The sequence below is a fragment of the Mya arenaria genome, chromosome 10, assembly GCF_026914265.1.
Source record: "Mya arenaria isolate MELC-2E11 chromosome 10, ASM2691426v1".
NCBI lineage: Eukaryota > Metazoa > Mollusca > Bivalvia > Myida > Myidae > Mya > Mya arenaria.
This window is the reverse complement of record NC_069131.1, coordinates 26,732,148-26,759,339: the sequence shown is the minus strand read 5'-3', so window position 1 is coordinate 26,759,339 and position 27,192 is coordinate 26,732,148. Positions and strand designations below refer to the sequence as shown.

General features: G+C 33.3%; 1 protein-coding gene and 3 long non-coding RNA genes across 4 annotated transcripts; 2 read left to right on the top strand and 2 right to left on the bottom strand.

Annotated features, from left to right (window-relative positions):
- Positions 1-1,786: 1,786 nt before the first annotated feature.
- On the bottom strand, positions 1,787-3,436 carry LOC128204534 (uncharacterized). The gene is made up of 3 exons (XM_052905947.1): positions 3,242-3,436; positions 2,681-2,924; positions 1,787-2,059 (listed from the first exon to the last, which is right to left on the bottom strand). The coding sequence occupies exons 1-3, from the start codon at positions 3,434-3,436 to the stop codon at positions 1,920-1,922; spliced, it is 579 nt and encodes a 192-aa protein (XP_052761907.1). The 3' UTR covers positions 1,787-1,919.
- A 6,134-nt stretch (positions 3,437-9,570) lies between these two features.
- Positions 9,571-11,541, top strand: LOC128205217 (uncharacterized). The gene is made up of 3 exons (XR_008256196.1): positions 9,571-9,749; positions 10,522-10,592; positions 10,729-11,541. It is a non-coding gene; the product is annotated as an uncharacterized LOC128205217 (long non-coding RNA).
- A 190-nt stretch (positions 11,542-11,731) lies between these two features.
- LOC128206944 (uncharacterized) lies at positions 11,732-14,635 on the top strand. The gene is made up of 3 exons (XR_008256622.1): positions 11,732-12,219; positions 13,688-13,815; positions 14,027-14,635. It is a non-coding gene; the product is annotated as an uncharacterized LOC128206944 (long non-coding RNA).
- Positions 14,636-25,280: 10,645 nt separating this feature from the next.
- Positions 25,281-27,156, bottom strand: LOC128204215 (uncharacterized). The gene is made up of 3 exons (XR_008256124.1): positions 27,030-27,156; positions 25,569-25,647; positions 25,281-25,456 (listed from the first exon to the last, which is right to left on the bottom strand). It is a non-coding gene; the product is annotated as an uncharacterized LOC128204215 (long non-coding RNA).
- Between the last annotated feature and the right edge of the window lie 36 nt (positions 27,157-27,192).

The following is a 27,192-nucleotide window of genomic DNA, read 5'->3' as shown; positions in this document are numbered from 1 at the left end:
AAAAAGGTCTACATTATCTGAAGTGCATTGTTAAGTACTTGTCATACTAACTGAGTCATAAAAACATTTTAATAGACTGTCTAGATGGTAAACGGTTTTTAAACCTATTGAAACAAATATTGACGTCCAGATTTCAGCACTGTTGGCACAATTCATATACAAGTTCACCTTCCACAGTCTAATCTCTTATTACATGTTAAAGAACTTACTACATGTGCTTGCAAAATAAAAATGCTTCACAAACAAACTAGTGTTTGTTAATATTTTAACTCAGACAAGCTAAAATGATAATAGAAAATTATGTTGTCATAACAAGAGATGTACCAAAGCCTTACTATTGGTATTTTGACTAGAATAAACATTGTAACATATATATTTTGTCATTTTTTCAACATATAAACAAGATTCCCCTGGTATACTGAGGATATAACATTAAATGCTATCAGCAAAAATAATATATTCTCATTTTATATATTTATTTATTTATTTATTGTGCTAATGGCCACCGGCCTATACACAAATATATGTACATATACAAAGAATCATGGTCATTGTGTAAACTAATATAAATACATTGTACAACAAAGGATTTTCACAAAAAAAGTTTGTAAAACAATATTCATATGACACATGACTAAACATTATCAAATTCTAATATGGCAATTACCGTACATGTACCATAAGTTTACATTACTGTTGCATTGTCATTTTCAAACCTTCGTTATAAGTATTTGTCAGATTACTATATCACACATCCAACATACAAAATTTAATTATTTGATGTCTTGTCCAAATATTGACACTATGAGAGGATTTAGCTATTCACTCAATATAATGAAGTTAATTCTGTTAAAACGGTAAAGAATAGCTAATTTAGGTTGGTAAAGAATAGCTAATTTAGGTTATGTGAACAAAAAAATATGTTGAGGAATCTGGCTTCAATTCTATTTGAAGTATATAAATATGTATATTTCTACTCGGTATTTACAAGTGCTAAATGACAGTGTCAAGTTCTTCATGTAGTCAGCTTTTAAAGGTATTAAGTATATGATGTGCTCTACTGGTCCCGTGTTCACAAAAGATCACCTGATTTGGATCAAGTTGATCCATAAAAATAATTGCCATTTTTATGAAGCAATTGAACACTTTTTTTATAAACATACACACACAAATCTAAAAATCTTCCAAGTTACATCATGAAAACATGCTTAACTTGTCATTGATGTTGAACAATTAATTTTTTACACTTATGACAAAAACAGATCTGGATCAAATCAGGATCAATCTTCAAAAATCGGTCGTATAAACGTATTAATTTCCTTTTTTTTCTAAATAAACATGGCAAGATGTATCTGGCTCATCTGAACATAGAATGTTTGAATTGGCTTTATCCAGTATTGTTGTTACATTGGCTAAAACATCTCTAATATGAGCCATTGCCATGTAAAACCAATTGAAAACATATTTTTTATTAAATTACTTACAGTTATAACCAGTAATATAGCCCGATTGTTATAAAAAACTGGAAGTTTTTTAAGTTTTATGATGTACATACATCTTTCTTCAACAAATATGGACTAAAACATTATAAGTTCATTCTTTATAAATACATGATTATTAGTGTTTTAACCTTAGGCAATATATTTTTCATGTTTGTTTAATTAAACAAATGAACAAAAAATGAGCAAAGTATACCTTTAAATATAGTGTCTCAAAAGTTTTGCAGGATGTTTATATTTGTAACATTAAATAGAACAATTAAGCATTGCATAACATTTTGCAAAGTTTGAAATACATTATATTTGATCTTGATCCTGAATTTTCATCCTCTGTGAACACAGGGCCTGATTTACAATAACATCTTAGTACTCTGATTAGGGAAAACAGCAAAGGTCATTGAATTTGGAATAACAAAAATTTCACAATAATCTGTCATTTTCACTTTCACATATGGGCCGCACAATGCCAAATTCTTCCTTTAATTGTTTTATTCCTTCATTGTCGGCTACCTCCGTATCTCCACAGTGGAAGCAGACATTGTCAAACTGGACAGTCTTCCCTGAAAATTGCCAATAACATGTCAGTAAAATTATCACTCTACTCATCGCCATTTAAAAAAAATTGTTGGTGAGAAATTGTCACACAATGAACACAGTTTAACAACATGATACTTTCATATTACAAGTATTGATTTGCAAGGTGCACCACACAATTTCATTGTATTTTGAAAAAAATGCTTGTTGTTTTATTACAGATTTTGACATGTCTGCACATGCTATATAGGGTTACAAAAGAAACTATAATTTATAAAATAGGGGCAGCAGTTACAGTGCCAATCATGTGATGTAAAAGGACGGGACTACAGTTATTTAAAAACAACAACCCAGATCATTAAAAAATATGTAGTAAACAGTTATACCAACAATCTAGATACCAACATTAAGACAATGAGGCATATAACTGTAATAAGACTGTATGCAATGTGGCAGAAATCTGCTGTGCACAGGGTCATGAATGATGAAGAACAGATTATTCTGTTAAAACTATGACTGTATAGGTGCAATACTTTTCATATTTGAAGTAAGACCTTAATACAGGAGATGTCAGAACAGGATTTCTTTACCAGAATACCAGGCATTAAAATGCTTATAATCTGCTACACATTTCATAGAACTTCTACCTGCATAATAAGCAGCCTCCATCATCGAATTGCAATTAATTCCCTCCTTGACAATTATCGTATTGTGGTATATTCCAGCATGGAATAGTGGATTGCCGCACATATACACGAGCTCCTCCTGCGCACGCATGACAGACCGCTCTTCATCAGTAGAAAGCTTTTTAGCGCTGTACACAACTCGGCGCTTGCCACACTCTCTACATAGGGCAAAGCCCCGAACTTTGGCTACAATGGAAATGATGACCTGTTATTTATATTTGCCATGACATTTGTTTGTATGTTTTTTTTTAAATTAAAAATGAATCCATTCAAATGTCCGTAAACTCGTCACTTTAAATAATGTTATTCATAGCCCATCGGTATTCAGGGTCATCAGTACCGTATATTCATCTCACTCTCAGCCTAACTCGCATTAATTTGGCGAAATATTAACTCGTAGTCGTTGCATCATTGTTAATCCCGACAATAAATTGCGTTTTGTAAAAGGTTTCAACTGGAATATTTCTCTAAATGAAAAGGCGTGTATTTTTTAAAATTCACTTACCCGAAGTCATTCAGAACCCAGAACGGCGTGTTTAAATCCGTGTCCGCATCATCCCCGGCCGCACGCTCGATATGGACGTCTTTGTCCGCTAAATAAGCAGATGCAAACTCCGACAACGATTGGTTAAGGTTGATGGCCTGGATTGTCGATGTTTCTGTTTTGTTGAGGATTGTTTTCACTTTAAAATAAGAAGCAGCTGACGATGCCGCCATTGCAGACGATATTCAGAGTCACCTCCCTTGATGGTTATACTAAAACACGGCATCGATGCTCGAAATGCGGATATGTTTTGCGAATTCGTTAAAACTAGTCGAAGAATGCATTTCTTCTTTCTTTTGAAGCACAGTTAATAGACGAAAAACTAAACGTGTAATGAGGCAGACAATCAAGTTAGATTTTTTGCAACATTATGCACAGGGCCTATGTTTAGCACAGAGCGTCGTGGATTAGACGAGTTCAGGCTCCGGGCTTTAGCAAATCCTCACCGCAATCGAATCTCCTCGGCCAACAAGCTGCAATGTTATCTGTGTAACGGAGTCGTACGGAAATTTCCGTGGGTTGTCAACAATGACGTCGCCGTAGCAGCTCGGCGATCACAAAGCTGTAGAGAATGCCGATGGATAGCCGAATGTCAGCTTCCAATCACCAGGGAAACCCGTGATATAGGTTTAATACTCGGAAATGAAGTCTGCGAGTTGTTTTTTAATGATCATGTAAAGCTAATTTAATTTTTCCAAGAAGTTATTTTATTTTATTTTCTCCCAATTTTTCGGGTCGGCGGGCCAAGTAAAAATAAAACAGTTGATGATCTCTTTTATTTTTATTTCATTTTAGCAAAAACTTGGGTCGGCGGGTTTGTAAATCAGATTATTAAAAAATGATGGCCTTATCTGGAATTTTGGGCATTTTGCTTATTTGTACAGCAGCTGGTTGTTACCTGTGGAGCAGACGAAGGTCTACATCATCAGGTATGTAACCTTTTTATCCGTTTTAAATAAAAATGTTTATTAAACATAAACATGAATTTTTATTTGCACCTTGTATATACTAATCAATTTAATTTTAATTTCGAAATAATTATATATATCCGCACTTACCTGGTAAGTTATCATAATAAACAGCGTATTTATCTCTTGTCTCAAACACCCCAAATATATGTGAATGTATTTACATTACATTACATAAGCATTTACTCGGTCACAGATGCAGACTCATACTATAGCTCCATATTTTTGAAATAAAGTGGCACATATTGCCTGGTACATAAGTTAAAATAAAACCAAAAAAATAATTATGTACTGTGCATTGCCAATACTTAGACACACTTAGTAAGGATCTAATGTTTGCCACCACTTGACCATTAGCAACCATAATTAGCACAAAGTCAGCAATAAGACCAACGCTCTATAAGGAACATTTTGGTCTGAATAGCGGGGTTTTACTGTATTATCCCTGAACTGTGATATGTGCAATATTTTAGTTTCAGAACAGGAAGATCATCATGAAATCGAAATGTCCTATGAACAGCTTCAAAGACAGGCAAACGAACCAACAAACAAGAATGTTGACGAAAACTATTCCGTTCTTTCACTTTAGACGTTCGAAGCACTGTCACTATGTATTTGTGTGAGATTAGAGGTGTTACAACAGTTTTCATTTTTTTTATTCTGAAACTAGAACATAATCGGGCTTATTTTGACATATTTTGCTTGTATATATAATTAATTCCTTTTTAAATATGTGTTGTATATTATTTCTAGAAATTTATAACGATCATATTCATCATTTAACGTTATTTATAAACATGTTCTGGTGTACATATATCATTATCTGTTTGAGACGTCTTGTTTTGTGCCCGTATGTTCTAAACACTTGATAAATGTTTGGAAAGTATGAGGTTGAGAGCTCACAAATTGGCGAGTAAGCGCCGTTGACGGTTAACTCAACATTTTAACAGGACCTTGGGTTCATTTAAAGCTTGTCTAGTAACAATACAATTGTGCAGACGAACTGCATACCATGTATGCCACATAGATCTTATTTTTATTTAGCACTAAATCAACGTAAGATTATGGTCCAACAACACCAAAAAACGTTCGCATTAAATTATTTGTAAACGAGTTGGTAGGCAAAGCATTCGCCAGAAACATATATGACTTTAGGTTTGGGACATTGAACGATCAAATGCTTTTATACACTTGGTATTTAATATTGTGTTTTAAAAGATTTAAAATCCCATTGTGTGTAGAGGCGGAACAGATTCAAACTGTTTTGATTTACGCATTTATCGGTAGAAATGTGCACTTTTGCAATGCATAAAACATTCAATGAAAAGATTCAATCAAATTAGTTCGTACTTTATCGATATGTTTTACATACAATATGTAAATTGCTGTATGATAATTGCGTAATACCTATTAATGACAATAAATGTAATACCTTCGGCGAACTGTAGACATACATTTAGACCTACACTACAACATAAACCAAACCTGAAGGTGTTCCTCAAGTGCACAACCACCGTGTAATTCTTAAATTGTTTACTACCAACAGTGTTTGTTCCAGCATTATATAGAGACATTTAAGGTATGTAGTGTTATTACACACCACATAACATTGGATGATACAAATATAACTAGTTCAAAGATAATTACTTCAACAGGTCTTGCAACATAAATTTTACCATGGACTTTAAATACACCATTAAAGGATTATTATGATAAAAACTTAGTTTCGGGTAAGTGCGTGCGCGAGGATTGTGCGTGGGTGTGTGTGGGGGGGGTGCTCTTTCCTATTAAGTACTATGACTCCAACTTAAATATTGTAATTTTAACTTAAGAAAAGATTTTTCAACATTTACTTTTTTCGTGTTTCAGTTCAATATTTTATAAACCATATGCATCAATATATTAACGTTCATACTAATAACAGTTAATGCACGAATTCTTTTAAAATTGGACAGTGCATGAATCCATTGACCAATTACACTTGTCGCCATTTACTTACTGAATATTAGAAACGTCGAAAGTGTAAACATTGTTTTCATGATATAAGATGGTTTCATGATACCTGGATATTAACAAGTGTCATAGAAAAACCTTTTTTAGGAGTGCCGAAATTACGTGTGAAGATATAGTTTGTCTATGATTACGAATGAAATTAAATACGATATTACACTGAAGTCAACAATGTCCTCTATTTATTAATAAAAAAACATAAGTGAATTTGATATTTTTACTGCAAACTAAGGAGTGAAAGAAACCAGCTAAGAGCAACAAATGCACTGTTTCTTTAATGTCTATTTTTGATTCTAATTAGAATGTTTATTTGTTTTTCAACATATCCCCCTTTTTAAATACGGTTGTTTTCTGCGCCGCTTCGCCTTGGACGCCCCTCACGCAAAATAATAGCTTATGACGTAGCTTTCGATTTTTAATTTCCGGTTCGTGAATAATTTGTTTTTCTACAATTTATTATTCACTCATTTTAGGTGCAAACATTTAGCAACATTAATAAATGAACTGTTATCAATAAATCTATGTTACAAATATTAACAGTTAATGCACGAAAGCACTTAAATTAAACAAGGCATGAAAACATGACCAAATTACTACGCCGCCCTTTATTGAATGAACATTTGAAAGGTCGAAGGTGTTAGCAAAACAATTGCGCATACTCATTGGATAAAAACACTTTCTTAGTTGTAGGGTTTATTTCATGATACATGGGTACTCAGTCATTTCTCACTATAAGACCCCAGTCTGAATCTCAGGAAGTTCGTATTACATACATACAAGTTATACATTAAACACTAGACAGCAACTTTGACATGTTCACTTACACATGGTGTGATATTATACTCGTACGTACTAATGATTTGCCACACTTTATTTCGTAATTTAAAAAAATGTATTTTACAAACCATGAGCGTGTTACTTTAATAGACGTGTGCAAGGTTCGAATTCAAAACCAATTATTTATATTTAAGTGCGTTACGAACAGATACAATACATTGCATGTAGTCCATGCAAGTATACGTTTAACAGGATAAGAGCAAAACTTCCTTAAGCTGTCTATTTCAACCGCGTATTGTTCTTAAAGGGGCTTGAAAGATGAAATATAATAGTGTTATATTTTAACAATGGCCTTTATCACTAAGATGTATCGAAGGGTGTCGGTAATTGAATGTATTGTGTGCTACCTTTGATGGTAAATCTAGGTATTGAATAAGGCATCAGTTATACATTATGCGTTATAGGTTTGAATATACTGCAGCAATTGCGTCGGCAAACCAGTTACAGAAATTATTTATTGAGCTTTTGTTTATAGACACTCTTTATTGAGAGGTAAAATTAAAATGTATTAGGAGAAAGTAGTGGTTGAAGTTTTGTACGATTATAGAAACAGGCCATTTGTGTTGCATTTTTCAACAAATACGGAAATAAATTTCGAGGTTTCAACATTATGTATATGGCTATATTTCTTTTCCTTATTCGGTTCACGATGTACATCTTTGTTCTAAGTTAATAAGGTAGTAATGAATCTATGCATTTTGTATTTTTTTCCTGTTTTTGCAAATAAATAATTTTAAAATAGGTTATGTCGTTGGATTAAGTAGGAGTTGGAACCTTTCCATCTAAGTGAGTTTTAATTAATTGTACAACAAGGCTGAGGCCATAATATAGCAGCTATTTTTATAGTATTGTTAATGTTAGTTGTTGAACTAATGTATAACCGCACAAAAAGCAGTCTCTTAAATTGTTTTATCATTTAAAACAAACATGATTCTCTTGAGTATAACATGAAAGAACCATGGCATAATATATATTTCTTAAAAAAAATATTAAGATGCTTTTCTAGTATGGTCCAGATCTAAACGGTCATATTGATGATTTATTTTGTGTCAGTTCAAGGTCAGTTGAGTTAAAAATGTATAATTTTTATATAGCGATGTTAATGATACAGCTATTGATTTGAACACTTTTTGGTTCAAGCTTTTAAATAAATCGAAACTTTAAACATTCAACTGATACAAAAATAACTGAAGAAATAATGATCAAAACACAGCTGACACGCAACGAAATAGACACCACCACAATACAATAGACGAAAGACTCATATACAGTTCAGTCTAAATGTGTTTTCCAAAGATGAATACATGGGATAAGTGTTAAGATGTCAGGTTAATTAAAGGCAAAATTTGCCTCACTTCCTGTTTTGAATACAATTACATCTCACCCCAAACTTATGCTTCGCTCATCCTAAGCGCATTCAAATGGTAGATATTAGTTTGACTTAAACGTTTTACACTTTTCTCTTCATTTCAACCAATAAAGCCAAACGATGACGTTGACTTCTTATAATGGTGTGTGTGTGTGTGTGTGTGTGTGTGTGTGTGTGTGTGATAATACGATTAACATTGATACCTTTTCAACCATGTGTAATGTAACATCCTCAGTCACTCAACTGTTCTACTCAACTCAACACAGTTTAACCCAGCTTGAAATACATAGTCCGAGCAAGACTATTATACATGATCTGGCTAACTCCAGTCCGTCTCAAATACCCACTTTTGTCCAAACAAAAAAGGTTATAGTTCATCTAAAAAGAATTCGACTACTGATACAGAAAAACTCCATGCTTTATATATGATTAAAGACGGGTTTAAAGGTGACAATCAAGGATGTACAACACATATATTTAGCAAATTTTTAAAGCAAACTTAGCCAAAACGTGCATTAAATAATACATTTGATGAATAATTATACTACCATGCACGTTTCTATCATAATAATTATCGTTACGAAATTATTGAAATGGTCATATGCATATATGGTTTTTAGTCATATGTCAACGATGCGCATTCCTGCATATTTTTAACTGGTTCACCATTATTCCAAGTTAAACCCCTCCAAGAAGATGTCCATTCCAATCATACATGGAGTATACGTATGACATAAATCTGATAAAATCTTTGCGTTCTTAGTGTATGTATAAATAAAAAAAACTTTTTTGTTTTACTAATTATATTACTTATTAGAAATGAGTCGCTTTCTGCGACTCTTGAGAGGATGATTAATATCGACAATGAAAATGTTTTAAAACAGCGAAACAATATCATTGAGCAATTTGTAACACCGTTACAACAAATATCTATTTTTCTTGCTAAAGTTGTTCCTCGTGTTTTGTCCGAAATCGTTGTCATATTAGTATTTGATCATAACATGAGTAAAATGATTTCATATCAAGCAATGCATTTCTATAATCCTCTTATTTTCAATTTGCATTTATGGTTGAGAATATTTCATTAGATATATATTTCATTAAATAAGTTCCATAATGAAAATTAGTAAACACATCCCTGTATTTGTTTATGAAAAACATTTTCGATTCGTCCTACACACATAAATACCCTTCAAACTAGTTGAATATGAGAGCCTGTTTCAGGTGTTCGAGCTTCACTGTCCGTCATGCATGCACCTGTGCCATTAATCGAGGTTTATCAACTGAACCTGGACGCTAATGGTACAGTTCTACACATCCTTGAAAATAATTCAATTCCTTGAAGACAATTTTTTATCAAAGTTGTTCAATTTGCATTCTCGTTATTTTCAATAAAATATGCCAAAGTCGTGAAATCAGGAAATGGCATTTTTGATTAACCAGATAAGATAAATGCATCATTTAGTAGTGAGCATGTGCCAGAAAAAGTAAAATGCAATACATCTATTGGCTCAAATGACACTGCTTTTAAACAAAGAAAATTGGTCTCTTTTGCTTTTACACTTCTAAATTAGGTCGCCTTTACATTTCAATGTACAACAGTCAACACTTCAGATTGGAAATTAATAATGCCATTTCTAACGCTTCACGTATTAACAACAAATATTTTCTTAAAGTATACAATTGATTTTAAAAATATAAATTGGAATGTTACGTTTATCCTAAGATAATTCACTAACTTTGAAGTTAATCAGCGTAAATCTATCACGGAATCAATGTTGCATCAGGCCAGAAGTAAGCAAAGTATAGTCCAAAAAAAAATATTTAATCTCTCAAATATTTATAAATTTCTCTCTCTTATTGCAAGTTTTGGACTGAATTCAAGGTTTACTTTTTTATTATGTGCATTACCCAAATTTAGTATGACAGGCAATGTTCTCGATTACGGTATTAATGACTAGGAAGGAGCAAGGGTTTGTTTGTTTATATAGAAGGCACTACCGGTTATTATAAAGTGAACTGTTAATGGAATAATGTTTGATAAATTGAACATGCTATCAATATGTCGTTTTAGGGATACTACCAGGATAGAAATGATGTTTTGGATATTTATTATAATCTGCCTCGTTCGATCATGCATGGCAGGTATAATAATTTATTGCAAATTATCTTAACTGTTTTAGTATAGGGTATGCTAAAATATTGGTTTTATTTAAAGTAAAAGTAATATGGAAAACATTTGATATTGCACATTTCCATCTTTGAAACAAATTCATTCCAGCGACGGTTATTATAGGCGGGAAGGAGGTGGACTGCAGTCAAAATTGTGTGTGTTGTAAAGGAGGAACGTCAAAATGTGGATATGATAACATATGTACAGAAGGATGTGTTGAAACCATACATGGTCACAGATGTCATCAATCATGTCACAAAAACTGCTACTCGTGCGAATATGAATTTGGCAATATATGTTTTACCTGCAAAGATACATTCTATGATAAGATCAGTTTGGGTAGCAAGAGGTGTTCTGTCGGGTGTCACGATGGGACCTGTAATGACGATGGAGCATGTAGCTCATGTAAAGCTGATTTCGAAGGTCCTAGGTGCGAGCCTTGTATGCCAGGAAAATATGGTTCAGATTGTAAATTAAACTGCGCATATCAGAACTGCCGATGTACGACTGACAGAGATTGTATTTCTTGTCAAAATGGCTTCTTTGGCAGCAACACTCATTGTCAAACACCTTGTTCCACTGGATGTCAAAATGGCGTTTGCAATGATGACGGAACTTGTAATTGTACCTCAGTATTGAATGGAACTACATGCAGTGAATGTTTATCCGGATATCATGGGATGCACTGCGATGAACAGTGTTCCGTAGACTGTGTAAATAGTCAATGTTCAAAAGATGGTAGGTGTACCTGTCGAGACTATTTTCCTGGAAAAACATGTGATTCATGTTCAGATTGACGATAAGGTGATCCTTGTGATCAAGTCTGCAGTGTTGGTTGTAACAAAACAATGGCTTGTGATAGACACAACGGCTTCTGTAAATGTCTTCCTAATTTTTCAGGCGATAAATATAAACAATGCATAGGCGGCCTTTACGGACAATCATGTTACTGACATTGTCCGGATACTTGCAAAAGGGGTACATGCTCACGATATGATGGGACATGCACACATGGTTGTGTTGATGGATATTCGGGTGACAATAGCACAACCCCGTGTGACAATATATGCGCAACATGTCTACAATATAGCACATCATACTGCGTTTCGTGCTTAAATGGTTACACTGGAACAACATGCCGATGTCCTCCTAACTGCATTTGTACGGTTGGACTTGATATTTGTATTTCATGTACACATGGTTATGATAATCCTGAACAACAATGCACGTGTCAATCGAAATATTGTCTCGAGAATGAATGTGATCAATGTATTAACCAGACGTTTTACGTTGATAAAAATGCGTGCTGTTCATATCCTGATCATTGCAAAGATGGTGACTACAGGGAAGGACCTGAATGTATTTCTGGTTGCATGGACGGCTTTTACGGTTTGGATTGTTCTCAAAGTTGCTTGTCCCTGAGTGCGGACTGTTTACGATGTACTCAGACGTATGGAAAGTGTTTGGAATGTAGCGATGGTTTTTATCCAAATGACTATGGAAGCTGCATAAATTGCAGTATTAGCTGTATAAGTGGGCTTTGCAATTCTGCGAAAGTAAATGGCTGCATCAATGATCTTGAAGGCAGAGATTGCTCAGGTACGTGTCGTTGCAATCAACATATTTGATACTAATGTCTGTAGACTCACTATTACATTTTCAAAATCATTTGAAATAAGGTAGTTTTTGATATACATTACGATCGAATGTTGCATATCATTCCTGTCCCTTAATCAGGAGTAACATTTTTAATGACAAATTCACGTTTACATATATAAAACCCTAAATCATGCTTGGAAGATAAGTTTCATATGAAAAGTATTTTTGCTGTAAACAAATGAATAGAACGGAAATTTCTGACAAAAATCTTTTTTGCTCCATGTTTTCGCTTCTTTACCATGTTTCTTAAAAATAATTATTGCTTGAGTGCTATGCAATTTTATAAACAATTGGTATTTTGGTTTTTGGAGATTATGTCGGGGCTTTGAATGTTAGAAATATTTGATACGTTGATAATGAGATATTCACATCAGATTTCTGAATATTCTTACAAGCGTCAGTTAATTACACGTGCATGACATTTTAAACCAAAATTATTTCACTTAAGTTGTGATGCCTTCATTATTGATAAGCATATTTTTGTAGGTTGAAAAAATGAAAAAAAAGATCAAGCTGTCAACAAGTATAGGAATACTTTTGAAAATGTACTTATGAAAAAAGAACATGTATAGATACATTAATTTACTTACCAGTGTCTTTGCTTTGGCCCATTTTTATAACAACTTTGGAAAATACAGATGGTTACATTGAACTACATTTTACCTGTTCAAAAAGTTTTGTCGGGTGTAGGGCTTAAGCGTTAACCCGGATAATGAGGTTAATATGATATTAACTTGTCGACTTGTTAATCTACAAAAACATTTTTTTTAACTTCAGTTCAAGGGTAAAATGATTGAAGTAGATGTTTTCGATTTCTACAACGATAAAGGTAGCAATAATCTTTAGTACATGTACTCTGCTTTCTCAGTATTTACAATGGCTTTCCTGTTGTTTTTTACCTTGCACTCTATGACGTATATTCGGAATTTTGAAACAAAATAGTGTTACTAGTATGTTTGTATACAATCTTCTCGTCATGGGGTTTAACTAGTTATCCAATGGTTAAGACATGGAGAAGGATCTATTTATAGGACGTATATATGGAATTTTGAAACATGTTTGTATATAATCTGTTACATCATGGGGTTCAACTAGTTGGTTAAGACATGGAGAAGGATCGGACGATTGATCAATTTTTCTTGATATCTTCCTGAAACAAACGGGCACTGATTTTAGTGAAAATAATTAAACTTGTATACAGTTGATGTATACAATTTAAAAAGATGTTGACAATTCGCCATGCATTTTATCAAATAAGGTGGACTTATGATTAGTCCTACATTATAAGATTTAGTGACATATGAAGTGTCTACAGTCAGTCATTTGACTAGTGACATATCTGTACATATTCGCTATTGTATAATCTTGGCTGTAAGCTGATACAAATTTTGTTATTTTGTTATTTCAGAACGACGAATTTACATTGGTTCTTCAACAATAAATGCCCTCTCAGCTTATCGGTAGTTTTGGGCATTTCGCTTATTTGCACAGCTGCTGGTTGCTATCTGTGGAACAGACGAATGTATAAACCAACAGGTAATGTTAGTTTGTGTCTTTATATGCGTCATGTAGATACTCATTTTCATAAATTTAATTTTAAAATAATAATATATCCTGACACACCTAGTAAGTTTTCATCATGAAACAATAACAAAGTAGTTGAGCTCCTGCCTCAAAAACACGCAAGCATATGGAAACGTTATTATTTTCATTGAAATTCATTAGATGCGCTATATATCAATTTCAGAACCGGAAGATCAGCTTGAAACTGAGATGACCTATGAACAGCTACAAAGACAGGCAAACGAACCAACATACACAAATGCTGACGAAAATTATTCCGTGCTTTCAACGTAGAAGTTAAAAACAGTTTTTTTGCATGAGAGAATGAGTATAACGAGATTTTGCATTTCTATTCTGAACTTTAAGAACACATTTAGGTTTGGTTTTACACCTGTTGCCAGTAGATATAAATTTGCAGTCGTAGTATTAATATGTATCGAGAATTGATTATAATTAATTTCAGAACAATATATCCAGTGTGTACATCATTTTACGTTATGTATGTATATATTTTCGTCATACATGTAACACTACATGTTTAGGACGTCCTGTTTTGTGCCCGAATGCTCTAAACACTCTGTATATGTTGGGAAAATGTGAAGTGGAGCTTGGTTAGATAGTAAACGCCGCCGTATGTGGTTACCCTTACACTTTAACATGGTCATTGATACGTATTAGGCTGCTGGGCTTATCCAGTAAAGTAAAACATAGTTACCTTTCTGACAATATGAATCTTATATTGTAGACCTCCATCCAAATACACACTACGACATAATCAATAAACTGGTGACTCTGTCGATCGTGCAGCCAACATACGACCACTGTGCTATGTTTTAGAACTGTCTAACAACAGTGAACTTCTCGGTCTACAGTTCTATAACCGACCACATTTATGTTAATATGGAGTTGCAACTGTTTTGCAAGATGATGTAAGTGTAACAGCGTATACATATGTTTAATACTTATCAGGACTTTTGAAACTTGGTGTGTGTCTGGAGTTTCCATAGTATTATTACAACTGTACGTGATTAAAAATATTTCACAAAACAACAAAAAACAACAACAACAACATACAACTGTATTGAACAGTTCTGAACTGAAACAAAGTAAGTACAAAATGTTAGTAATTTCCCCAATTATAGTAATAATTTCGTTTAATTTGAACGGATATTTTAAATATGGTTCATTTTTATATGTTAGAATATTACCTGTCATATTATACTACATTATACTATCCCACCAGGGTTTTTATAATTGATTTGTTTCGTATTATATACTAGATGGTCTATAAAGTTGCATACTCTTATGTACCGCTATAATGGACAGCATTAGAAGTGTGTTTATATATAAGTTAAATAATTATAACCCTTACTTGGAAAGATATTACTATGCAGTATATTTTGGTTGTTGTTTATTCATAGTGTATCAAGTTGTTACATATGAGTGTTGAGCCGTTGATATACAATGATTCTCTGCAGTTCTTTTACCAAAACAGTTTTCCTAATCTAATTTGATTCATATAAGAATATTACAGGAATATATATAAATATTTGGTTATTTCTAAGGCTCCCTATAGTTGCATATTGTATAGGCTGTCCGATGTAAAGAGTTACATATATTTATTAATATAAATATCATTAAAGAACAATTGTTTTAGCTATCGTGAAACTATATGTCCACAAAATGAATTAAGCTAAAACGCACGTTACAATTAACATTATACACTAACATTGTCAATTATTAAATAATAAAAATTTAGAATTCGATTGAAAGATCAAATTATATAATATCTTCATTGACCTAAACTATGTTGTTGCTGTATATGCTTATTCGATATTTACTCATATGTGATAGTGAATTGTTTAATTTTGAAATATAAATCTATATGCACTGAATCACACCAAACACAGTATTATAATATATGTATTAGTTCACATGGGCCTGGGCCTGCTAGAATATTTTGTAAATACACATATGTATCACTTCAGTACTAATAATAGTATTAGCTTTTTGTTTGTTATAATTTCAAATGACGTCTGCAACATTTTGAACAAATTCATCTCACAAATGTATGTTAACATGATGTGTACTAACTATATTCATGTATTGACTTCAGTGGATTGGTATAAGCAACAATTATTAAGATGTACACAAACGGTTAAATGTGTATCAATTGTTTGACTTTATAAAGAATAATGCAAAGTTCAAATTTTGTAGTGTAGATTTTTCTAAAAGTAGTGTATGTGTTTGATCAACTGATGCAATATGAAGGAATAGAACATATTGTATCTGTATTTGTTTTTATCTTACCCTTGGTGTATACAAGAGGGCCATTGTATGAGACTTAACAATTTGAGTTTATTCTTCAGGCTTCGTTATAGGTTATTGACTTTGTGTATCCCATCACCACTTATAACACAATAGGGATTCGAAACCCCACACAGAACAAACATTTTTAATACAGAGAACATCAAACTTCGGTCTAAAATTCCAATTGTGTTTACTTGGCAAAACGCTAAAATTAGCTTTTATGTACAACAAAGTCCTGTGCCATTGGTTCTTATAATCGTTAAGTTCGTCAAATGCCCTTAATTTCGATTATTTGTACTACTTTCTTCCAACTTGCTGAACCCATATTCCGTCGAATAGACAAACATGTTTGTCGAACAACTTATCCTAGAGGTGTTTTCTGTACGTTTTCTTGATAATATCATTTTGATACACGTGTATAAGCCAAATGGGCCAAACTGACAACATATGTAAGTTATTTCAAATAATAATATGATAATTGTATGGCTCACAAACAAAGCTTAATAAGTTTAGTTTCAATTAAGGTGTTCAGATCGTTACCAAAGTGGATTATTGCTCCCGGGCTCTACTTTCTTTAAGCTCAATCGTGACGAAAACTGAAAGCATTATAGAATCACGATCCTGTACGTTTGCTGGATAAACTTGAACTGATGTCCATTTTAGAGGACTTGATACACTCCCCTAGTGGGGATTGAAACCACAACCTGTCATTTTTTGAACGGTGTGTGGCCAAATATAATACAACATTGCGACAAATACAAACATTTTAATGAATCGAAATTATAATAAAATTATACGAAATAAATTTCATGGAAATAATGTTCTATTCAATTTAAAGGCCTTGTATGTTAACACACTAGGATCCCGCCCGTACCTTTACATACGTTTTTAGTAGAGACGCAAACGAATGGCAAAATTGATATTCGAATATTCGGTAATTCTTTCGAACGAATATTCGAATATTCGATTACTCAACTACATCTTTTGAAAGTTGTAGTTAACTTTTATAATATTTGCTAATATAAAGGCGCAGAAAAAATATGTCTAAAAACTTTTTAGACATATTATTTCTGCGCCTTTGATTTTAAACATTTGTGTCGGATGTTTGATGAAGTACACATGAAATAGCTAGTTGATTTACTTACAGTATATGTGCATTCGATGACCTTTTCACGGCAACGGGCACTAATGAAACACATGTCATGGTATTGTTATAACCTTGGTATTGTCGTCTTGCAACATATTAACATTGGCTTAAACTAAATGACAGTTTTATAATATTCTTATGAGCACATATTACCTGTTACAGTTATTTAAATGTGAAAAAATGTTTCCAATGTTGTGGCGTTACTCCTTTTGATCGTTTGCAACTACGTTTACCTTTAGTATACCTCACGAATAGTACAACTTTGTTCAAGGTATCGACATGAAACATAGTATCTTCCCAGTGGCATTATCCACACGTTCGCAAGGTCCATAATATAATGGTTAATGAGCATTCGGAATACCTCGGGCTTTTTACGTCGAAAACAACCTTATATATATATGGACGGTTTGCAATGTCAGATATATACAGTTTAACTAGGCTGCAATTCGATCGGATAGTAATTTCAATAGAGCTGTTCAACTTAATGACTTTACTCGTGATAATCTTAATTATTTATGCAATACTACACATTACTGGCAATCAATTTAAACGTAGTAATAACAAATACACGTTAAAACACTGTAATTAATTAATACTATCATTAAACATATACAGCACTACTTCTACTGATGTGCCGACATACATCCGAGGACGTTTTCGATGGAAATTCCGAATGGATGATGTGTTTAAATTGTGACAAGTATGAACTGTTTTAAGGGAAGCGAACATGTGAAGCTCTTTGTTAATATATACAAATGCGGTAGTATAACTTTGTACTATCAAGCGATATCCCGTTAAGGCCAAACTCTTATTTAATATTAGTTCATCTGCCTAGATGCAGGTCGCATCAGTACGATTTTTAACTTGCAGTCTCAACGAAAAAACATTTTAGTTTTAGTTTTAGCTTATTTTTCAGACATTTAGTTCAGCTATAAAAATATGTAGGTATTATTCCTCAAGCAAGTGTTTCTTTAAGTCAGCAAAATAATTTATGTTTGATCATTACAATTTGCAAACCTCTCGTGCCGATGCCTAACCGGAAAAAAATGTGTAGGAATGTATAGAGCTTCCATCCTATGTGTAACTGTATTGAATTTTCCTACCCAATTGACTTTTCAAAACCATCAACAGTTAAAACATTTTTGATTTTACGAAAACAAATGTAAATTACCATAACTCTGATTTACAATATGCTTTACGATGGTTTATACAGATTCATCAGTGAAATAAAAATGATCTTTCACTGTTTGAAATCGCTTTGTGATATGTTTCTTTTATTTTTAAACTTCACCCGCTCTCACATTCAATTCAGAAGACAAAACTATAAGTATCTTCCATGACCGGGAGTGTAAGATAGGTTCATTCCGACCCGAGCGTACAATTTTCTCTCTATATTTGTACCTGTGTCATAATTAGGATTATTGGTAAGTGAACTTGTCATATAACAGTTACTGGTGGGTGGATATTTCTAATATTTTGGAAAAAAAAGTCAGTAGAACATATAAGATGACATTTATAAAAAAATATCATGTTAATTTTAATACACATTTGGTCAAACATTAAACATGTAACATGTAATTCTATAAACACGACTTATTTTTATTATAACAGCCTTGGTTCAAAATCATAAACATTTAAGTGAACGTTTCCGTAAATAGTTTTGATATTAATCACTGCCCATTCGAACAAAAGGAACAATGCATCATTTAATTATGCGAAACAATTGAAAGTTTTGAAGGAAGAAAATACGTTTGTTTTTAAACAACAACATACAGGTACTTGTAGCAGAATATAAAAATACAGTTAGACTTTTCAGTTTTGAACATGACAGACTCAGCAGTAGAAAACCTACTGCATTGTACGTTGAACCTTAGCATGATAAAATACGTTTCTTTAGGCGATGGACTAGTAACTACCATATGTTCAGATATGAAAAGAGTTTTTGTTTCTGTCGCTTTGGTCATCAACCACAGTTATGTCAAAATATATGTTTTTTGAACTGTGATGGGAATAGGTGGGGTACATTTTCCAATATTGTTACCGTTCCGTTTTCCAACAAAACAGTCTTCACTTGGGGAGATAATTTGAACTTCCGCCGTGTTGGACGATTTAAAGCGCCAAATTTAATGAAGTGTTGTTTTGTCTTTTCTAGCCAGGCTATATAGATGACAAACCACTTTCGGCTGTAATAGATAGTTTATTATACATTTAGATTTTAAATGTCGATCTGCTTTTTTGTGATACATATACATTTTTAGCGTGCAATTTAAGAACAATACGTATTATTTTATTTATTCATTTTTATTAATTTATTTGCGTATGTATTGTATTAATTGATTAATTTTTGGGTGTATATGTGTATCGGGAGATTGAGATAGCAACCAACATATTTATGTTATCTTGTTTAATGGCACACGGACTTAACAATGAACAAGAAACACATAAGACAAGTTCATTTTCATAATAAATACCCGAATACAACAAGTGTTCAGGTTGGTAGCTTAACAAAACAGAGTATTTCAATATGGGTTAAGGTCTTCAACATGATAATAATCAATGGGTCCGTTTTATGGGCAGAAATCTGCTCGCGACATCTGTGGTAAGAGGCGGAAACATGTACCATTAGACCGTTCCTACCATTTACAGACGACATTCGAAAAACATTTAAGTGGATTTCAAAGTTTTCTCGTTGTCTATATTACGTGATGACTTCAAAGCCTAGTGACTTCGATGTTTTATATGAACAGTTTTCTTATCGGCGCCCACGACAAAGCTAAGAATAAAACTAGCAAAAGAAAGCAATAACATATCACTGCATTTGGCGATCACTATGCAAGTCTCTTATTTTTCTCAACCAAAGTTTACTTTACATGATGCTTAGTATATCCTATTATCTGACGTCACGAGATGTGTTTCCACAAGATGCAATGGTCAAGTTACAAAATCGTGCCTTGAAATATATCTCTTTTAATAAGTGTTACGTGCAAAGTTATTGAAATTACAGAAGACATTTCCTAGAACTAATATGTATGTTAGACTTTTGTTCTATACATGTCACCATCAATGTAATTGTTTAATGTCGCAGTTTTATTCAAATACAAATCTACATTTATATCTGAATATTTCATTAAGTGATATCATCAACGTTTCCTTCCGAACCATTCGCTCAGCTGATTAATTATTCGCAATGGAAACTAACTTAAAAGTTTATATTTAATATTTATAATTTGTTTTTAAGTACGTAAGGGCAAGTCCGGAAACACTTTAAACGCCTAACAATTAATGCATGAATGTTAAATGGACGTTCCCCGGTTTCATCGTCTACGACAAGAAACATGATAAATCTGCAATAATACGATGGAAATTCAAAATAAACTCTGTTTATGGGCAAAAGTCAAGGGCCCTAACGACAATGAACTAAAGAAACAAACATAGTAACATTACAAACACAAATACCCCCGCCCCCCCCCCCCCCCCCCGAACAAAATAAATATAAAAAAACTTAAAATGATGCATTGGGGAGTCTGCGAATCATATTCCAATAAGTATTAGTTTGTTGCTGTTGTGTGTTATATGTTAATGCTAATTATTACAGTAAATGAATTTATACTAACGTTTTAATAATTTGTCTTTGATATGAAATATGTGAGAGAAGCTTTGAGTGATTAACCAGGAAGTGTTTTTTGATAATTGGAAATGGGATGATAACTGATATGAACTTCAATCAAAGCAATTACATATTAATTTGGAATAATCTTTACCATCATAATTGTTTAATTACGTATCACTTTCGATGGTTCTAAATTCAAATAAGAAGTGATCGAGCATGCAAAAGGAATACACAACTTTAACCCTAAGCTTGCATTATTTATTTTGGCATTAAATTCATAGCAATAAGGTGAGTGTGTGTAAATAAAATTAATCGAATCCACTTGTACAAGCTTGAAAACTAGTCATGTAACGTGTAAGCGAAATAAAATTGTAAGTAAATACCATATGTTTTGTTTAATACAAGATATTGTGCCTGGCCGTTTGCCTTAAAACATGGAGTTTAATTTTTAATAATAACAAAACAATCTGTATAATTGCAGTAACTTAATAGTCAATTTATTTCTACGTATATGTGTCATACAATACTGGGCAACAAGATCGTCAGTGTGTAAATTGCTGCCGGAACCTTTGCCTTTGAATGAAACAACACAAAAGAACGCACGCATGCACGTACGCACACACGCAAGCACACGCACACACATACAAACACACATTTTTGATTAATTTATTATTGGGCAAGATATACTTTTAATATTCATGTGAAAAACTTCAAAAACTAGCACAGTAGTCGCAAGCTGAAACATAAACCCCGTATAATAGCACAGAGTCAACGCAAAAGACCTAGAACACAAAACGTAATACAAACAATCGCAAACCGGAAACATGTAACTACAGCACAAAACTCCACAAACAACACAGTATACTTTATAAAAAATAGGGGCTTAACAAGGATTGTATAGGTAAACCCCAGTTACTATGACTAGGGATATCGACGTTATTTGAACTATTAAAATCGATTTGCGACACTCACTGAGTTTTGAATTTGCTGATATTTTCCAGATATATTTTCGTACGGATGTTTGACAATTGTATACTAACATAAAGAGTATGCATGTCTTTGTGCATGACTAGACTGGACATATGAAATGGGTTTCGGCATACGCAATTGCCAAATACAGGCATTTATTCTATATCTGGAATATAAATAATGTCTACAGTCTCTAAACAGAACTACTGGTCAGGGGCATGATTGCTTAGAATGATTATTTCAATGTGAAAAAGTTGATATCGATACTATACTTGTCAATATTCAGTCTGAGTTTAGGACTTAGGGCTAGCTTTTGATACGCTTAAAATAATGCACACATAAAGAGGAGAGGGAGTGTTTCTTTATATTGGCGTGTGCGTGTGTGTGTCCGTGTGCGTGTGAGCGCGCTCGCGTCGTGCGTTTGTTCGTCAATGTGTGCTTGTGTATATGTGTGTTTTCAAACCGATAATGGTACTGCAATTTAAATTAATTTATTATTGAAAATTAATAAATGTACGTAAACCTGTACTTTTTGTCTGTTACAGACAACTATATGAACCATCTCCGGGACATAATGATATTTTGGATATTTGGTTTGGTCTGCTTGGCACGATCATGGGAAGATAGTATGTGTTTACTGTGTTTACTGTGCAAGCTGCGGTTGCAACATTTGTGGGAGAACCAATGTAAATTCGTCTTTCTGAAATTACAACTTGAGCATCAAGCAAAAGCAAACTGTATAGTAGTATTACAAAGTGTATATATAAAGTGTGTTGCCGCTTTAAGATGTTTTCTTTTATGTAACATAATACATGCATATAATAGCACTATCTATTAAAAACAGTATAGATCCCGATTAATGTTCTGAAGTTGGCAAAAGAAAGGCAAATTGCCAACATATTTTTGAACTTAAAACAAAGAATTAATTCTAAACGGGTTATAAAAGATCCACTAAAATCAATCCTCGTGTGTATGAAAATGTTGTTAATATCTACATTTTGCAGGAACACTTATCACTCGACTGATCCATCCACACGTAACAACTCGGACAACTAATTGAACTCTATGGCCGTAGTTGTATGTAACCAAAGCGTATATTTAACTCTTGTTTCAAACATCCGAATAAGGGGCATGGGGTACATAGTAAAATTATCATAAAACTTTTGTGAATACGTCTGATAAATGAGAGTATTCGTACTTAGAAAAGTAATTGCTAGCAGCAACGATGATAAAATAGCAAATAAAATTAAAAATGCCACGTCCGTGTAAGTAACTTCTTTAAGAATATTTGAATGTGAATTGTAAAATTTATGGATGCAAGTCTGCAAAAATATTTTTGAACATTAAAAACGCTGTCGATATAAAATATGGAACTTTCAACAAAATATGGTAAAGTATCGAACAACCTAAAGAATAATAGGTTATTGTCAGAATGATCCTTTTCGGCCATTCGACAAAAACTTCTTTACATAATTATTAAAACCCACATTCCAAGCATGACATAGGATGTCTTATATGAAATGAAATTGTCTCAATTATGTTGCCCACATGTAAATATATTAAACGTAAAACGGATAGTTTTCTTGTTTGGTGTTTAACACCCCAAAATGCACAAAACATCTTTGAAGCTAATAGCTGCAATAAACATTTTGTATAGTAAATTTCGCAGTTTATGGAAATTAGCTGATTTCGATTTTTGCATATATACTAGTGCGTTGTAAAGACAGTAAACATATGTAATACAAGTCTGTTGATGGCAACATACACCTGACACATACCTGAACAATCCCTCCCTCCAAGGTCATTGATGCAGCCATATAGACAGTCGCCATCGATATTACAACTCGTTTTTGATTCCCCGTGCTGACAATTTTCGGGACATTTGATATCACACATATTTCCAAAAGAATTTCTGGATCAACCAACGGAACAATAACCAGTATTTTGTTCGCATTTGCTTTCCAAACACGAGGTGCTACATGATTCGCTACAAGAAAGTCCATGGTAAGTTGTGTTTTTACAAGACAAACAGATTCCTGAATCTAGTTGACAAGTTTCACAATTTGGATCACACGGAATATCGCACTTGTCTCCCCAAAATCTCTCCGTGCAACCATTGATACATACGCCAGTCTCAGTATTGCACTGCCCACTCAAACAGTTATTGCTGCAACTCATGCAGCTTCCATTGCCGTTTGGGTAAAAACCGTCGTTACAATCCACACACTGTCCATACGTCTAGGTACATCTTAAACAGTCTGCACTCAGGGACAAACAACTTTGAGAACAATCAAAGTTATAAAATCCGTCAATACAGCCAGAAATACATGTAGGTCCACGTTCGCATGTACCATATTTGCAATTATTCGGACAATCACAGCACGCGCTGTTATCAACATAAAAAGTTTGGTTAATACATTGATCACACTTGGTTCCGATGCAATATTGTGCCTGACACTTGCATTCCTTTTCAGGGTTGGTGTACCCATCTTTACATTCAGTGCATATTTCAGATGCTGAGTCACAACTGCAGCTGGGTGGACATCGACAGGTTGATCCACTGTATCCATTTCGGCATGTACTGCAGTATGATTTATCATGTTGTAGACATGTTGCGCATGTTTTGTCACAAGGCGTTGTGCAATTGTCACCCGAAAAACTATCAACACAACCATGTGTGCACTTTCCCTGGTTTCGTGTGCATGTGTGTTCTTTGCAATTATCAGAGCAATGTAAGTTACATGATTGTTCGAAAAAGCCTGATATGCATTGGTCGCATTTATCGCCAGGAAAGTTAGGAAGACATTTACAAAAGGCATTGTTTTTGTCACAGTACGATGTGGTACATCCTACGCTGCAAATCTCGTCACAGTTAACACCGTATTTTCCATCCGCACACGTATCACATTTCGCTGTAACAAAGTTTGGGCGACATTCACAAGAACCATCTTTTGCGCACAGTCCATTTACACATCCTACAGAACATGGTACATTGCAGTATGCCCCATAATATCCTGATTGACATTCACTGCATGTATTTCCCATGAACTCAGCTCGACAATTGCAACTTCCGTCATCATTACAAACGCCATCCTGACATCCCGGGGAACAAGCTGTTTGGCAGAAGGTATTACTGTCGTAGAAACCCGTTTTACAAGAAGTACAATCAGTTCCATTCGAACATCGGCAGTTCTGATTAATGCAAAATTGTGTACAACTTGAACCATACTTTCCTTGTATGCACGTCTCACAGCTTGTTCCTTCGAAGTTTACTCTACATGGACTACATTTTCCATCATCATTACAGTCACCCCAAAAACACCCGACTGAACAGCTCTTGCTACACAGACTGTCTGTATCATAAAATGTAGCCTTGCAGCTGTAACATGGCCTGCCTGTATTTTGTGCACATGAAGAACAGTTACCGGGACAGGGATTGTGACATCTAAACCCATATATGCCGTCAAAACAGCCATCAAAACAAAATTTGTCTCCAAATCTAAACTCATACCCACATCGATCTACTCCTCCCTTACAGCACACACAGTCTAGACTGCAGTCCAACCCGTCCATAAAAACTGTCACAAAACAAATGTCAAATATAGGTATTACCCGTATTGTTTTTCTGAATTATTTAACTTCATATAAGAAAAAAGACATTTGATATGTATATAAACAATTTACACATACCTCCCATACATGATCGTGCAAAGCAGAGCAAACAAAATATCCAAATTATCATTCTGTCCTGGAGATGTGTCCGAATGTTCTGCAGCAGACAATATGTGGATAAAGGAAGTTATTTGTTAGTTTTTGCTTCAACAATCAAAATAAGTCAAAATCAGTTTTGTTCGTATTCATTATTATCAGTATAAATACAATGTTGTTGTTCAACAATTCCATTGGTTTAAAATTCGATTATGTTAATGTCTCCTTATTTATTAGTTTAAAAAGAATGATATGCGGAACAAAGTCGGATTTCCTGTATTTAGGCTCTGTTAAGATGATTACATAAGAATATAATTCTAGACAATCAAAACAGAGCTCATATTAACGAGCACCTTGAGTCCTACGGAACTCAAGACCCTAGTTATTGATATTCTACCCAACCGCTAAAGCCGGATTGCAGAATCTAAATCGAATGACTGTTTGTACAATCTTTTCAAGGTCCTAGTACAATACATAGCGTGTGGAATATGTATATAGCGTTGTAATTTATCTGCACGGTAGTTTATAACGGTTACGCCCATTTTACTTGTAACCTTTCCGATATATCAGTTAATGTGCAAAATGCAAACAATCACAAACATGGTAAAATCATGACTTTTGTTTGAAGACGTGTACATACTTGTTTAACCTGCTATCTGTTACATATTTAGTCAATTTCACCATAAATGCTGATGTAAAAGATTTTTATAAATAAAACAATGAATTGTATGTTTGCATCTTGAGTATGACATTATTGAATATGGTCAAAAATGTTATCGCTCTTTATAATTAATTTACATTGACATTTTCATTCGAAGCGATCAAGAGTCTTTAGAATATTTGATGAGCCAATATTCCTTCATATTATATCGGAAATGTCACTATATGTATACTCTAAAAAGAACACATTGTGAATATATTCATGCACTGAGACATGAACAACTTTAACAAGTAAAAGTGTATGTGCGTAATGTGTATTTACATAGACGAGCAATGTTATTAAAGTGCATTCGAGCAAATATCTTAAAATTAGGAATTCAGTTGAAATTCAGTCGATACTAACATGAAAAAGTAAATTGATAAACACGTTGTCAAGTGTTTCCAGACTTACTGCCGATTTCAAATTTGTGACTTTACATTATTCGATAACATAGTCATATATATTTTCTTACTCGTATATTTTCTATGTAAGCACTGAAATAATATTACGCAACGTTATAAATACAGAGAGTTCTTAAATGAAATAATCAAGGAAATTGTTAATACGTTAATTCTGTATTAAACTAAGTCTAATCAAATAGAGTAACATGAAAATTAAGTTAAGAGATACTTTCTAAATTAAAAGTAAATAAAACAAAATTTAAACCCAACATAAGCTCACCTACTTAAGACAACATTATGATTACAAAAAAAAAAATAAAGTGCAATAAAAAAGGCACTAACCGAAGTTTTTAATTATTAAAGTCCACACACACGACTAAGGTATTGATATTTCTTTCACAAACAGGAAGAAAATGTCGCACAAAAGTGAGTCACCTCGCTTTACACTGCTAAGTTATTTAACAATCAGTAAAGAACAGTAACATGATACAGCAAGTTAGACATT